General features: G+C 38.8%; 1 protein-coding gene and 1 long non-coding RNA gene across 2 annotated transcripts in view; one reads left to right on the top strand and one right to left on the bottom strand.

Annotated features, from left to right (window-relative positions):
* Nucleotides 1-11,151, top strand: part of LOC127925704 (uncharacterized) — a 29,260-nt gene extending 18,109 nt beyond the window's left edge. Inside the window, exons 5-8 of the mRNA XM_052510753.1 lie at nucleotides 1,327-1,461; nucleotides 2,786-2,980; nucleotides 3,475-3,800; nucleotides 8,485-11,151. Of these exons, the coding sequence (XP_052366713.1) occupies nucleotides 1,327-1,461; nucleotides 2,786-2,908 (258 nt within the window). The 3' untranslated portion in view covers nucleotides 2,909-2,980; nucleotides 3,475-3,800; nucleotides 8,485-11,151. The remainder of the gene's footprint in view (nucleotides 1-1,326; nucleotides 1,462-2,785; nucleotides 2,981-3,474; nucleotides 3,801-8,484) is intronic.
* Nucleotides 11,152-11,180: 29 nt separating this feature from the next.
* LOC127925703 (uncharacterized) lies at nucleotides 11,181-11,828 on the bottom strand. The gene is made up of 3 exons (XR_008121974.1): nucleotides 11,654-11,828; nucleotides 11,533-11,592; nucleotides 11,181-11,210 (listed from the first exon to the last, which is right to left on the bottom strand). It is a non-coding gene; the product is annotated as an uncharacterized LOC127925703 (long non-coding RNA).

Here is an 11,828-nt window from a genome sequence, read left to right as displayed (position 1 = left end):
AGTCAGTTACAACTTTAGTCAGTTACAACTTAAGTCCGTTACAACTTTAGTCAGTTACAACTTTAGTCAGTTACAACTTTAGTCAGTTACTACTTTAGTCAGTTACAACTTTAGTCAGTTACAACTTTAGTCAGTTACTACTTTAGTCAGTTACAACTTTGTTCAGTTACAGTTACAACTTTAGTCAGTTACAACTTTAGTCAGTTACTACTTTAGTCAGTTACTACTTTAGTCAGTTACTACTTTAGTCAGTTACAACTTTAGTCAGTTACTACTTTAGTCAGTTACAACTTTGTTCAGTTACAACTTTAGCCCGTTACAACTTTTGTCAGTTACTACTTTAGTCAGTTACAACTTTAGTCAGTTACTACTTTAGTCAGTTACTACTTTAGTCAGTTACAACTTTAGTCAGTTACAACTTTAGTCAGTTACAACTTAAGTCCATTACAACTTTAGTCAGTTACAACTTTAGTCAGTTACAACTTTAGTCAGTTACAACTTTAGTCAGTTACAACTTTAGTCAGTTACAACTTTAGTCAGTTACAACTTAAGTCCGTTACAACTTTAGTCAGTTACAACTTTAGTCAGTTACAACTTTAGTCAGTTACAACTTAAGTCCGTTACAACTTTAGTCAGTTACTACTTTAGTCAGTTACAACTTTAGTCAGTTACAACTTTTGTCAGTTACTACTTTAGACAGTTACAACTTTAGTCAGTTACAACTTTAGTCAGTTACAACTTTTGTCAGTTACCACTTTAGTCAGTTACAACTTTGTTCAGTTACAACTTTAGCCCGTTACAACTTTTGTCAGTTACTACTTTAGTCAGTTACAACTTTAGTCAGTTACAACTTTTGTCAGTTACTACTTTAGACAGTTACAACTTTAGTCAGTTACAACTTTAGTCAGTTACAACTTTTGTCAGTTACCACTTTAGTCAGTTACAACTTTAGTCAGTTACAACTTTAGCCAGTTACAACTTTAGCCCGTTACAACTTTAGTCAGTTACAACTTTAGTCAGTTACAACTTAAGTCCGTTACAACTTTAGTCAGTTACAACTTTAGTCAGATACTACTTTAGTCAGTTACAACTTTAGTCAGTTACTGGATACAGGGCAACACATTTGAACTGTATGCGTTGTTATGACAGCTTATAGCAAGTGTTATTGTGCACTGTATATGCATTATTTGGCACTTTAAATGCGCTTAAATTTAATCATAATATTTTTACCAAAAAGAAAATGTTTCTCACACTTTTCACACACGAAATCGGGTGTATTGAATAACATAATGTGCTCTGTTGGAATTCTGTGTGTTTGTATCGCAGATCCGATTGGCTGAGGTGGAGCAGGCGTCTCTGATGTCAGAGCAGTTTTCTGACAAGTCGTCATCACTGGCCCTTCCTGATGATCTTAGTCTGGACGACCACAGTGACTACCAGCTCCTGGTCAGGGACGGCAAGGTGGGGCGTGCACACGCACAGACTTACTCTCATTGACACAAAACATGTGCACACACTGAGAAACTATATACTTTTTGTTTTTGCATAATTCAACTGCTTACACACATGAACACATTCTATCACATACTGCATCCCACTGCATTAACTGCTTGATTAGCAAATCAATGCTCCCGTGTGTGTTTCACCATGTGCCGTGGGCAGGCTAGGCAAACGGGTCTGTGTTTGTTGGTGTCTGTGTGCCTGTGTGTGTGTGTGTGTGTGCGTGCGTGTAAGCAAGACCGTGATGTGTGTGTGTGTGCATGCGTGCGTGTGCGTTCGTGTGTGTGTGAGCATGATCGTGATGTGTGTGTGAGTGTGTGCATGATCGTGGTGTGTGTGTGTGTGTGTGTGTGTGTGTGTGTGTGTGTGTGTGTGTGTGTGTGTGTGTGTGTGTGTGTGTGTGTGTGTGTGTGTGTGTGTGTGTGTGTGTGTGTGTGTGTGTGTGTGTGTGTGTGTGTGATCATCCCGTCTCCTCTAAGCTGTTTCATATGGTTTACCTTATTGCTTTTCTCTATTGAAACTAATTTGATATCCAATCTAAAACGAGGCACTGTGGAGCTTGCAATTACTTTAGTTTGGAAAAATATATTACTAATCAACAGATGTATTGACTGAAGAGAGATGAAGTATCAAATAGTAGGACATTTTAAAATGTATAAAATTCTCTAAATTGGAAAAATATCCCATGGTGGTTTTTATTAAAATTATATTTCATTGGTATCAATATTTCATTTGGTCATTTCTTTTCACAATTAATACTATTTCCTTTTAGACTTTTGCTTTACCACAGACAACGCTTTTGTTGTTGTTATTGTTGTTGTTGTTGCTGATGTTGGCTAGTTAGCTAGCGTGCTCGGCTAACCCCTAATGAATGGTGCTATCAGCTAACAAAATGGTAGTCTTTCCAAATATTAACAACATGAACAAGCATTCAAGTACAACCACCTTTGGCTCTAAGTTATGCCTATTTCAATGCTAATATGCTAGTGTGGTAGTTGAACTCTTTTAACATGCTACACCAGGGGTAGCCTCATTTGGTTAATACACTTAAAATGCTAATAGATGTTAGCTGCCCGGAGATAGAATTTTACATAGTCATTCACTCTGACAGGGCTAGCCCTTATAGCCATAGCAACAGATGCTTATTGATGTCTAATAATGCCAGCAGTAGTACCTGGAACTTTACAGATGATATGTGAGTGTTAATTGAAGTCATCCTGAATGCTTATATGTGTTATAGGATAACTCTGAGGTGCTCCCCTCCCCCATCTCTTTCTCTCTATAGGAGGAGAGAGGGAGCAGTGACTCCCACAGTTCTGAGGAATTGAGGGGATTCAGGCTGGGTGTGGAGGGCGTTGGGGGCACGGAGGTACTCGACCCCACAGCAGAGGCCCTGAAGATGGGGTAGGATTCCTGCTAGAGGTGGGTGCCCAGCCCCAGTTCCAGAGCCAGTCTCTCCAGTTCCTCCACCACAACAGAGGTAACCTTGTTCTCCTTTTTCTTCCCATCTCATTAGCACTTGTGAAATCTGATGGATATGTGTGTATACATTACCAGTTGACATTTTCATCTTGTGACCTTGGTTTATGCTCTTGGTATTTAACTGACTGTGTTTAGTGATGATCACATGACTTTGCAATGACATTGAAATGATCATTTCATTCAGAAGGTTTTCCTTCCCATCTCTCATGCTCAGATGTGTGAGAGAGAAAATGACGTTTTGCTCCGTATTCACACAGTTGATTACACCGACATCCCAATGTTAATTAACTAAAAGACAGATGGGCAGGCATACACAAAGACATTGATTAACGACATTCAATGACATGCCTATCCTTCCTCCCACCATAACATTAGCGTTATACAGCTGGATGGATGACTGGATGGATGGATAAATGGATAGATAACTAATGCTCATTCTACATGCAACATTTATATCTTTCTATAATAATAATAATAACTGTATGTCAACAGATGGTGATGGCCATCACAGTGACCAGGTTGGCAGTGTCGGATGTAGAGGTTCCTCCTCTCCTCTCTTCCATCTCCCTGTGGAGTTCTTTCACCCCGCCACAGCCACAGCGGTCCCCCCACCCATCCACAGGACGGGGGTAGACCCAGGGGGGAGAGAGGCATCCAGGCTGCCATCCCCAGCCTCCTGGTCCTCTTTGCGCTCCCCAGGGGCCAATAACAGTGTCCTAGACTCCCCAGGGGCCACCAGCAGAGTCCTAGACTCCCAAGGGGCCAAAAGCAAGGTCCTAGACTCCTCAGGGGCCAACAGTAGGATCCTAGTTTCCCAGGTAAGAGGTTATGGGGTCATATTGGTAGAGGGAGTATTCATGTAGTGAAATGTACACTGGGTGTACAAAATATTAAGAACACCTTCCTAATATTGAGTTGCACCCCAGGTGTGTCAGGTTGGCTGTATGTCCTTTGGGTGGTGGACTATTCTTGATACACACAAATCAAATAAAAATTGTATTGGTCACATACACATGGTTAGCAGATGTTATTGGTCATATACACATGGTTAGCTGATGTTATTGGTCATATATACATGGTTAGCTGATGTTATTGGTCATATACACATGGTTAGCTGATGTTATTGGTCATATACACATGGTTAGCAGATGTTATTGGTCATATATACATGGTTAGCTGATGTTATTGGTCATATACACATGGTTAGCAGATGTTATTGGTCACATACACATGGTTAGCTGATGTTATTGGTCATATACACATGGTTAGCTGATGTTATTGGTCATATACACATGGTTAGCTGATGTTATTGGTCATATACACATGGTTAGCAGATGTTATTGGTCACATACACATGGTTAGCAGATGTTATTGGTCACATACACATGGTTAGCAGATGTTATTGGTCATATATACATGGTTAGCTGATGTTATTGGTCATATACACATGGTTAGCTGATGTTATTGGTCATATACACATGGTTAGCTGATGTTATTGGTCATATACACATGGTTAGCTGATGTTATTGGTCACATACACATGGTTAGCAGATGTTATTGGTCACATACACATGGTTAGCAGATGTTATTGGTCACATACACATGGTTAGCAGATGTTATTGGTCATATATACATGGTTAGCTGATGTTATTGGTCATATACACATGGTTAGCAGATGTTATTGGTCACATACACATGGTTAGCAGATGTTATTGGTCATATATACATGGTTAGCAGATGTTATTGGTCACATACACATGGTTAGCAGATGTTATTGGTCATATACACATGGTTAGCAGATGTTATTGGTCACATACACATGGTTAGCAGATGTTATTGGTCACATACACATGGTTAGCAGATGTTATTGGTCATATATACATGGTTAGCAGATGTTATTGGTCATATACACATGGTTAGCAGATGTTATTGGTCACATACACATGGTTAGCAGATGTTATTGGTCACATACACATGGTTAGCAGATGTTATTGGTCACATACACATGGTTAGCAGATCAACTAGAAATGCCTTGGAGATGGACCGTATATTCAGGTGTGTGCTATCATGTAGTGTCGTATATGGACTTCAGTGTAACAGCCATGGGTGTTATAATGGTAGAATAAGTCATGGATTGACTTTATGGGGTGAAATACCCATCAGATTCAGTTGTTTTCCACTCGTTGTTAAGGGCTACACTCCATTACAGTTAAGGTCCATGGGGATGATTGCTACAAGAGATGACATTTACAATATACTGGAGCTTCTTTTATATTCTAAGAGGGGGAAGTATCCAGCTGATGCACAGCAGCCATTTTGTTCCAGAAAGCTCACTGTGGTTGAGACCGTTATTAAGGAAGAAAACACAATAAATGGGCATATCTGTAAGGAGTGAGTACATCAAAGTTGAATTATACATCTTCTTATTCAGACCTTTATATCTTCTTATTCAGACCTTTATATCTTCCTATTCAAACCTTTATATCTTCCTATTCAGACCTTTATATCTTCATATTCAGACCTTTATATCTTCCTATTCAGACCTTTATATCTTCCTATTCAGACCTTTATATCTTCATATTCAGACCTTTATATCTTCTTATTCAGACCTTTATATCTTCCTATTCAGACCTTTATATCTTCATATTCAGACCTTTATATCTTCCTATTCAGACCTTTATATCTTCTTATTCAGACCTTTATATCTTCCTATTCAGACCTTTATATCTTCCTATTCAGACCTTTATATCTTCCTATTCAGACCTTTATATCTTCCTATCTTCTTCCTATTCAGACCTTTATATCTTCCTATTCTCAGACCTTTATATCTTCATATTCAGACCTTTATATCTTCCTATTCAGACCTTTATCTTCCTATCCTTTATATCTTCCTATTCAGACCTTTATATCTTCTATTCAGACCTTTATATCTTCATATTCAGACCTTTATATCTTCATATTCATTCAGACCTTTATATCTTCCTATTCAGACCTTTATATCTTCCTATTCAGACCTTTATATCTTCCCTTTATATCTTCCTATTCAGACCTTTATATCTTCCTATTCAGACCTTTATATCTTCCTATTCAGACCTTTATATCTTCCTATTCAGACCTTTATATCTTCATATTCAGACCTTTATATCTTCCTATTCAGACCTTTATATCTTCCTATTCAGACCTTTATATCTTCCTATTCAGACCTTTATATCTTCCTATTCAGACCTTTATATCTTCCTATTCAGACCTTTATATCTTCCTATTCTTTATATCTTCATATTCAGACCTTTATATCTTCCTATTCAGACCTTTATATCTTCCTATTCAGACCTTTATATCTTCCTATTCAGACCTTTATATCTTCCTATTCAGACCTTTATATCTTCCTATTCAGACCTTTATATCTTCCTATTCAGACCTTTATATCTTCCTATTCAGACCTTTATATCTTCCTATTCAGACCTTTATATCTTCCTATTCAGACCTTTATATCTTCCTATTCAGACCTTTATATCTTCCTATTCAGACCTTTATATCTTCCTATTCAGACCTTTATATCTTCCTATTCAGACCTTTATATCTTCCTATTCAGACCTTTATATCTTCCTATTCAGACCTTTATATCTTCCTATTCAGACCTTTATATCTTCCTATTCAGACCTTTATATCTCAGACCTTTATATCTTCCTATTCAGACCTTTATATCTTCCTATTCAGACCTTTATTCAGACCTTTATATCTTCCTATTCAGACCTTTATATCTTCCTATTCAGACCTTTATATCTTCCTATTCAGACCTTTATATCTTCCTATTCAGACCTTTATATCTTCCTATTCAGACCTTTATATCTTCCTATTCAGACCTTTATATCTTTCCTATTCATTCAGACCTTTATATCTTCCTATTCAGACCTTTATATCTTCCTATTCAGACCTTTATATCTTCCTATTCAGACCTTTATATCTTCCTATTCAGACCTTTATATCTTCCTATTCAGACCTTTATATCTTCCTATTCAGACCTTTATATCTTCCTATTCAGACCTTTATATCTTCCTATTCAGACCTTTATATCTTCCTATTCAGACCTTTATATCTTCCTATTCAGACCTTTATATCTTCTTATTCAGACCTTTATATCTTCCTATTCAGACCTTTATATCTTCCTATTCAGACCTTTATATCTTCCTATTCAGACCTTTATATCTTCCTATTCAGACCTTTATATCTTCCTATTCAGACCTTTATATCTTCCTATTCAGACCTTTATATCTTCCTATTCAGACCTTTATATCTTCCTATTCAGACCTTTATATCTTCCTATTCAGACCTTTATATCTTCCTATTCAGACCTTTATATCTTCCTATTCAGACCTTTATATCTTCCTATTCCTTCCTATTCAGACCTTTATATCTTCCTATTCAGACCTTTATATCTTCCTATTCAGACCTTTATATCTTCATATTCAGACCTTTATATCTTCTATTCAGACCTTTATATCTTCCTATTCAGACCTTTATATCTTCCTATTCAGACCTTTATATCTTCCTATTCAGACCTTTATATCTTCCTATTCAGACCTTTATATCTTCCTATTCAGACCTTTATATCTTCCTATTCAGACCTTTATATCTTCCTATTCAGACCTTTATATCTTCCTATTCAGACCTTTATATCTTCCTATTCAGACCTTTATATCTTCCTATTCAGACCTTTATATCTTCCTATTCAGACCTTTATATCTTCCTATTCAGACCTTTATATCTTCATATTCAGACCTTTATATCTTCCTATTCAGACCTTTATATCTTCCTATTCAGACCTTTATATCTTCCTATTCAGACCTTTATATCTTCCTATTCAGACCTTTATATCTTCCTATTCAGACCTTTATATCTTCCTATTCAGACCTTTATATCTCAGACCTTTATATCTTCCTATTCAGACCTTTATATCTTCCTATTCAGACCTTTATATCTTCCTATTCAGACCTTTATATCTTCCTATTCAGACCTTTATATCTTCCTATTCAGACCTTTATATCTTCCCATTTAGACTTTAGTGCACAGTATTTTTCATTTAAATGGTATTCTACGGTGCTAAGTGTGTATTTTCTGTTCATGGCACACAAAAACAAGCAATATTCATCTTCCGCTTCAGAGGTAACCATGGCAACAGCATGTAACTGACCTTTTCAGTATCAATTTGTTTTGTTTATGTCATTTCCAGAGTGCTTTGTTAGATTCTATTCCAGTACATTTCTGCAGCACTACACTAATTAGCGAGGTCATCCCTTCTCTACTTGACTCTCTGTTTTCTTGGTTCTTGTGCTTAAATACTTCATCCCGCTCTCATTCACTTTTTTTCTCTCTCTTTATGTCTCACTGTCTCTCTCTCTCTCTCTCTCTCTCTCTCTCTCTCTCTCTCTCTCTCCTTACTGCTCTCTCTTCTTTCCCCCCTTGCTATCCCTCCACCCCACCACCCCCTCTATCCTTCCTCAGCACCTGTCCCACAGTGACTCGTCCTTGGCCACAGGCAGCTCCGAGGGAAGCCTCCAGACCACCCTGGAGGAAGGTCTCAGCTTTAGCGTCTCCCCCCCTCGAGGAGACTTGGGACTCTCCCTGGCCCTGCCTCTCCTCTGCCCTCTCCCCCTCCCTCACCTCGATGAAACACGACAAACCCCTAGATCGCTGGGTCACCCCTCAATGAGAGGCCGCAGTACAGCATTCAACCTCCAAGCCACTAGAGGGCACCAGAGGAGCCAGAGCAGCTGTGGCAGCAACACCAGTCCCGGGTGCCCAAGGCAAGACTCTATGGACCCTTCGGATGACGATTGTGGGATAGGGATGGGAGGCGAAGGATCCAGTCAGGCTTTTAACAGCGAACGTTTATCAGAGACACTTAGTAGTTTGTCTCTGACGTCACTGCTGTCACCTAGCTCCCTGGCACCCCCTCTGGTGAAAAAATGTAATAGCACTGGGAGTTTGGACCAGGCAAATCTTTCTGTCAGGAGTAAAGATGGACAACAGTACTATGAGATAGATGCTCATGGGTACCTCACCAACTCTTGGACTGAGAAGAGGGGTGGACAGGAAGGGGAGATGGGGTTTGGAGTTAAAGGTACGAGCCAGATGATGGATGCCGGCTCAAGGAAAAACAGATGAAACTTTATCTATCGGTTGGAACTTTTTTTCTCCTCCAGAGGTGTTTGATTGATATCTGTTCAATGAACTTGTCTCCTCCCTCTTTCTCTCTCTCTTTTTTCATCAGTGAGATGGCCATGTTCTCTTCTTTCCATGACGATTGGGTGAAAATTGAAGCTGAGGAATTGGTATACATTTTGTGAAGGATTACAATGACTTCTGGGTAATGGAGTTTAATTAAGGCATCTCATTTTCTGAGACATGTGGATATTCTTATAGGTGACTACAGCAATGACAGGACCCTTGAAAAACATGCTAATTATGGCCTTGCATGGAGCATAGTCGCCCTCATCCATACACCCAAAGAAAAGCAAAAACAAGTACCAAAATGTGAATTTCGTGTGAGCATTGTCGGAACAATGATGAAACTCCAAACATTGATGAAACTCCAAAAGAAAACGATTGCCTAACAGGGCAAGCTTAGCTTAGCGGCTAATGCTAACGCTCCTGTGATTGACAACAGGGCTAGCCTAGCCCAGTGGCTAATGGTAGTCTAATGGTTTTGTCCTCTTGAAAAAAGACAATGTTCATTATTAAGATAAGCAGATTGTAGAGTCCTTTCGATGAGACTTTGTACAGAGTTTTTTTTCTTCACATCTATAAGGTAGCATTGATTACCTACTTTTTCTTTTAGCTTAACATTTGATAGGTGAAAGAATATCAAGGTTGCATATTTGATGGGTTTTCTAGTTATAAAACATATTGGGATCTGTATGAATGCAGATGTGTCCCTCTGTGTGTGTTAGGGTGAGATATGAAGGCTAATCTAGAAATACTAGAATTAGCAAAAGGGCACCTTTTGAATGGAAAGATAATCCATATGTGAGAGCTATAGTGAAGAGACGTGGGGAGTGAATGAGAACATATGCCGTACCATAGAGGAATAGGCCATGTTCTCATGAATCACCCATGAACCAAGGGCTTCAGAGAAGATGCTCTCCTGTCCCTACTGGATAGATGCACCATATCCAATGAGAGATCGAGATCGGACGCCATCTTGGTTGGTGAAACACAAAGTAAAACAAAGTCCCGGTCAGTTTCACAAAATGGAGTTCTTGTCTCTTGTCCCCCCCTGTTGACATTTGTGCAGCGTTGTGTATCGACGTTTTGAAGGAGAATTGTATACCTCAGGTGGATTACAGAAAACACTGAAGTGGATCTATAAAATATTTTTTCCAACGCTCACACTCAGATGGTCCCATAAATACACAAGCGCAGCCACACCACAACCACAAAGATGTCAAAGATGTCCGCTTACCTGCAATATGTTTTGGTTTTTCTTGAAGACAGGAAGAGATCAGAGAGGAACAAATCTCTCACTCGATCGCACGTCGTCCAACTTATCCTCCTTTCATTCTTTCTCATTATCCGTTAGAATTAAAGGGGCACTCCACTATTTTCTAAGCTCATATTCAATATCTCCATGTGGACACCGGCATGTTGCAGGAAGGACAGTAAGAATATCAGGTCAAATAAGTAGCGAAGTGCCACTTTAAAATACCCAGTTGGAAAAGCCAGTTTATTTCACATATTATCCCCCTGAGTATGAGATATGCAATATGTGAAGCATACAGATATATATGACACAGGTATTGGTAGGAGATAGGCAAGAGGGTTCAAATATATCGCTATTATGTATTACAGTAAAATGTCAATAGGCTCCAATGAGATTCAAAGGTCATTGAATTATGATGTGTTAGAATGTCTGTGTATTCCCAGATGGTAGGATCAGGATGTCTTTTGTTCTTGTCTTTTCCCCCGCCTGCTAAGTTGCATGCTGTTATTCTTTTGTGAAATGTCATTTTAGAGTCATAAAAGTGGATTAGCTTCTCAACCTCGGCGGATTCTTGATTCTTTAACATGGCGACTCGTCTCATTTACAGGACGCGTCATTGTTCATTTGAATGTCGGACCCTTTTCATCTTCCCATGTTAACCTTTGACCCTTTTCATCTTCCCATGTTAACCTTTGAACCTTTTCATCTTCCCATGAACCTTTGACCCTTTTCATCTTCCCATGTTAACCTTTGACCCTGACCCTTTCATCTTCCCATGTTAACCTTTGACCTTTTCATCTTCCCATGTTAACCTTTTCATCTTTCCCATGTTAACCTTTGACCCTTTTCATCTTCCCATGTTAACCTTTGATCCTTTTCATCTTCCCATGTTAACCTTTGACCCTTTTCATCTTCCCATGTTAACCTTTGACCCTTTTCATCTTCCCATGTTAACCTTTGAATCTTCCCATGTTAACCTTTGACATCTTCCCATGTTAACCTTTGACCCTTTTCATCTTCCCATGTTAACCTTTGACCCTTTTCATCTTCCCATGTTAACCTTTGTTAACCTTTGACCCTTTTCATCTTCCCATGTTAACCTTTGACCCTTTTCATCTTCCCATGTTAACCTTTGACCCTTTTCATCTTCCCATCCCGTTGACCCTTCCCATGTTAATCTTCCCATGTTACCTTTGACCCTTTTCATCTTCCCATGTTAACCTTTGACCCTTTTCATCTTCCCATGTTAACCTTTGAACCTTTTCATCTTCCCATGTTAACCTTTGACCCTTTTCATCTTCCCATGTTAACCTTTGAACCTTTTCATCTTCCCATGTTAACCTTTGACCCTTTTCATCTTCCCATG

Source organism: Oncorhynchus keta, unplaced genomic scaffold (genome assembly GCF_023373465.1).
Source record: "Oncorhynchus keta strain PuntledgeMale-10-30-2019 unplaced genomic scaffold, Oket_V2 Un_contig_6113_pilon_pilon, whole genome shotgun sequence".
NCBI classification, from domain to species: domain Eukaryota; kingdom Metazoa; phylum Chordata; class Actinopteri; order Salmoniformes; family Salmonidae; genus Oncorhynchus; species Oncorhynchus keta.
This window is presented reverse-complemented; position numbering and strand designations above follow the sequence as displayed.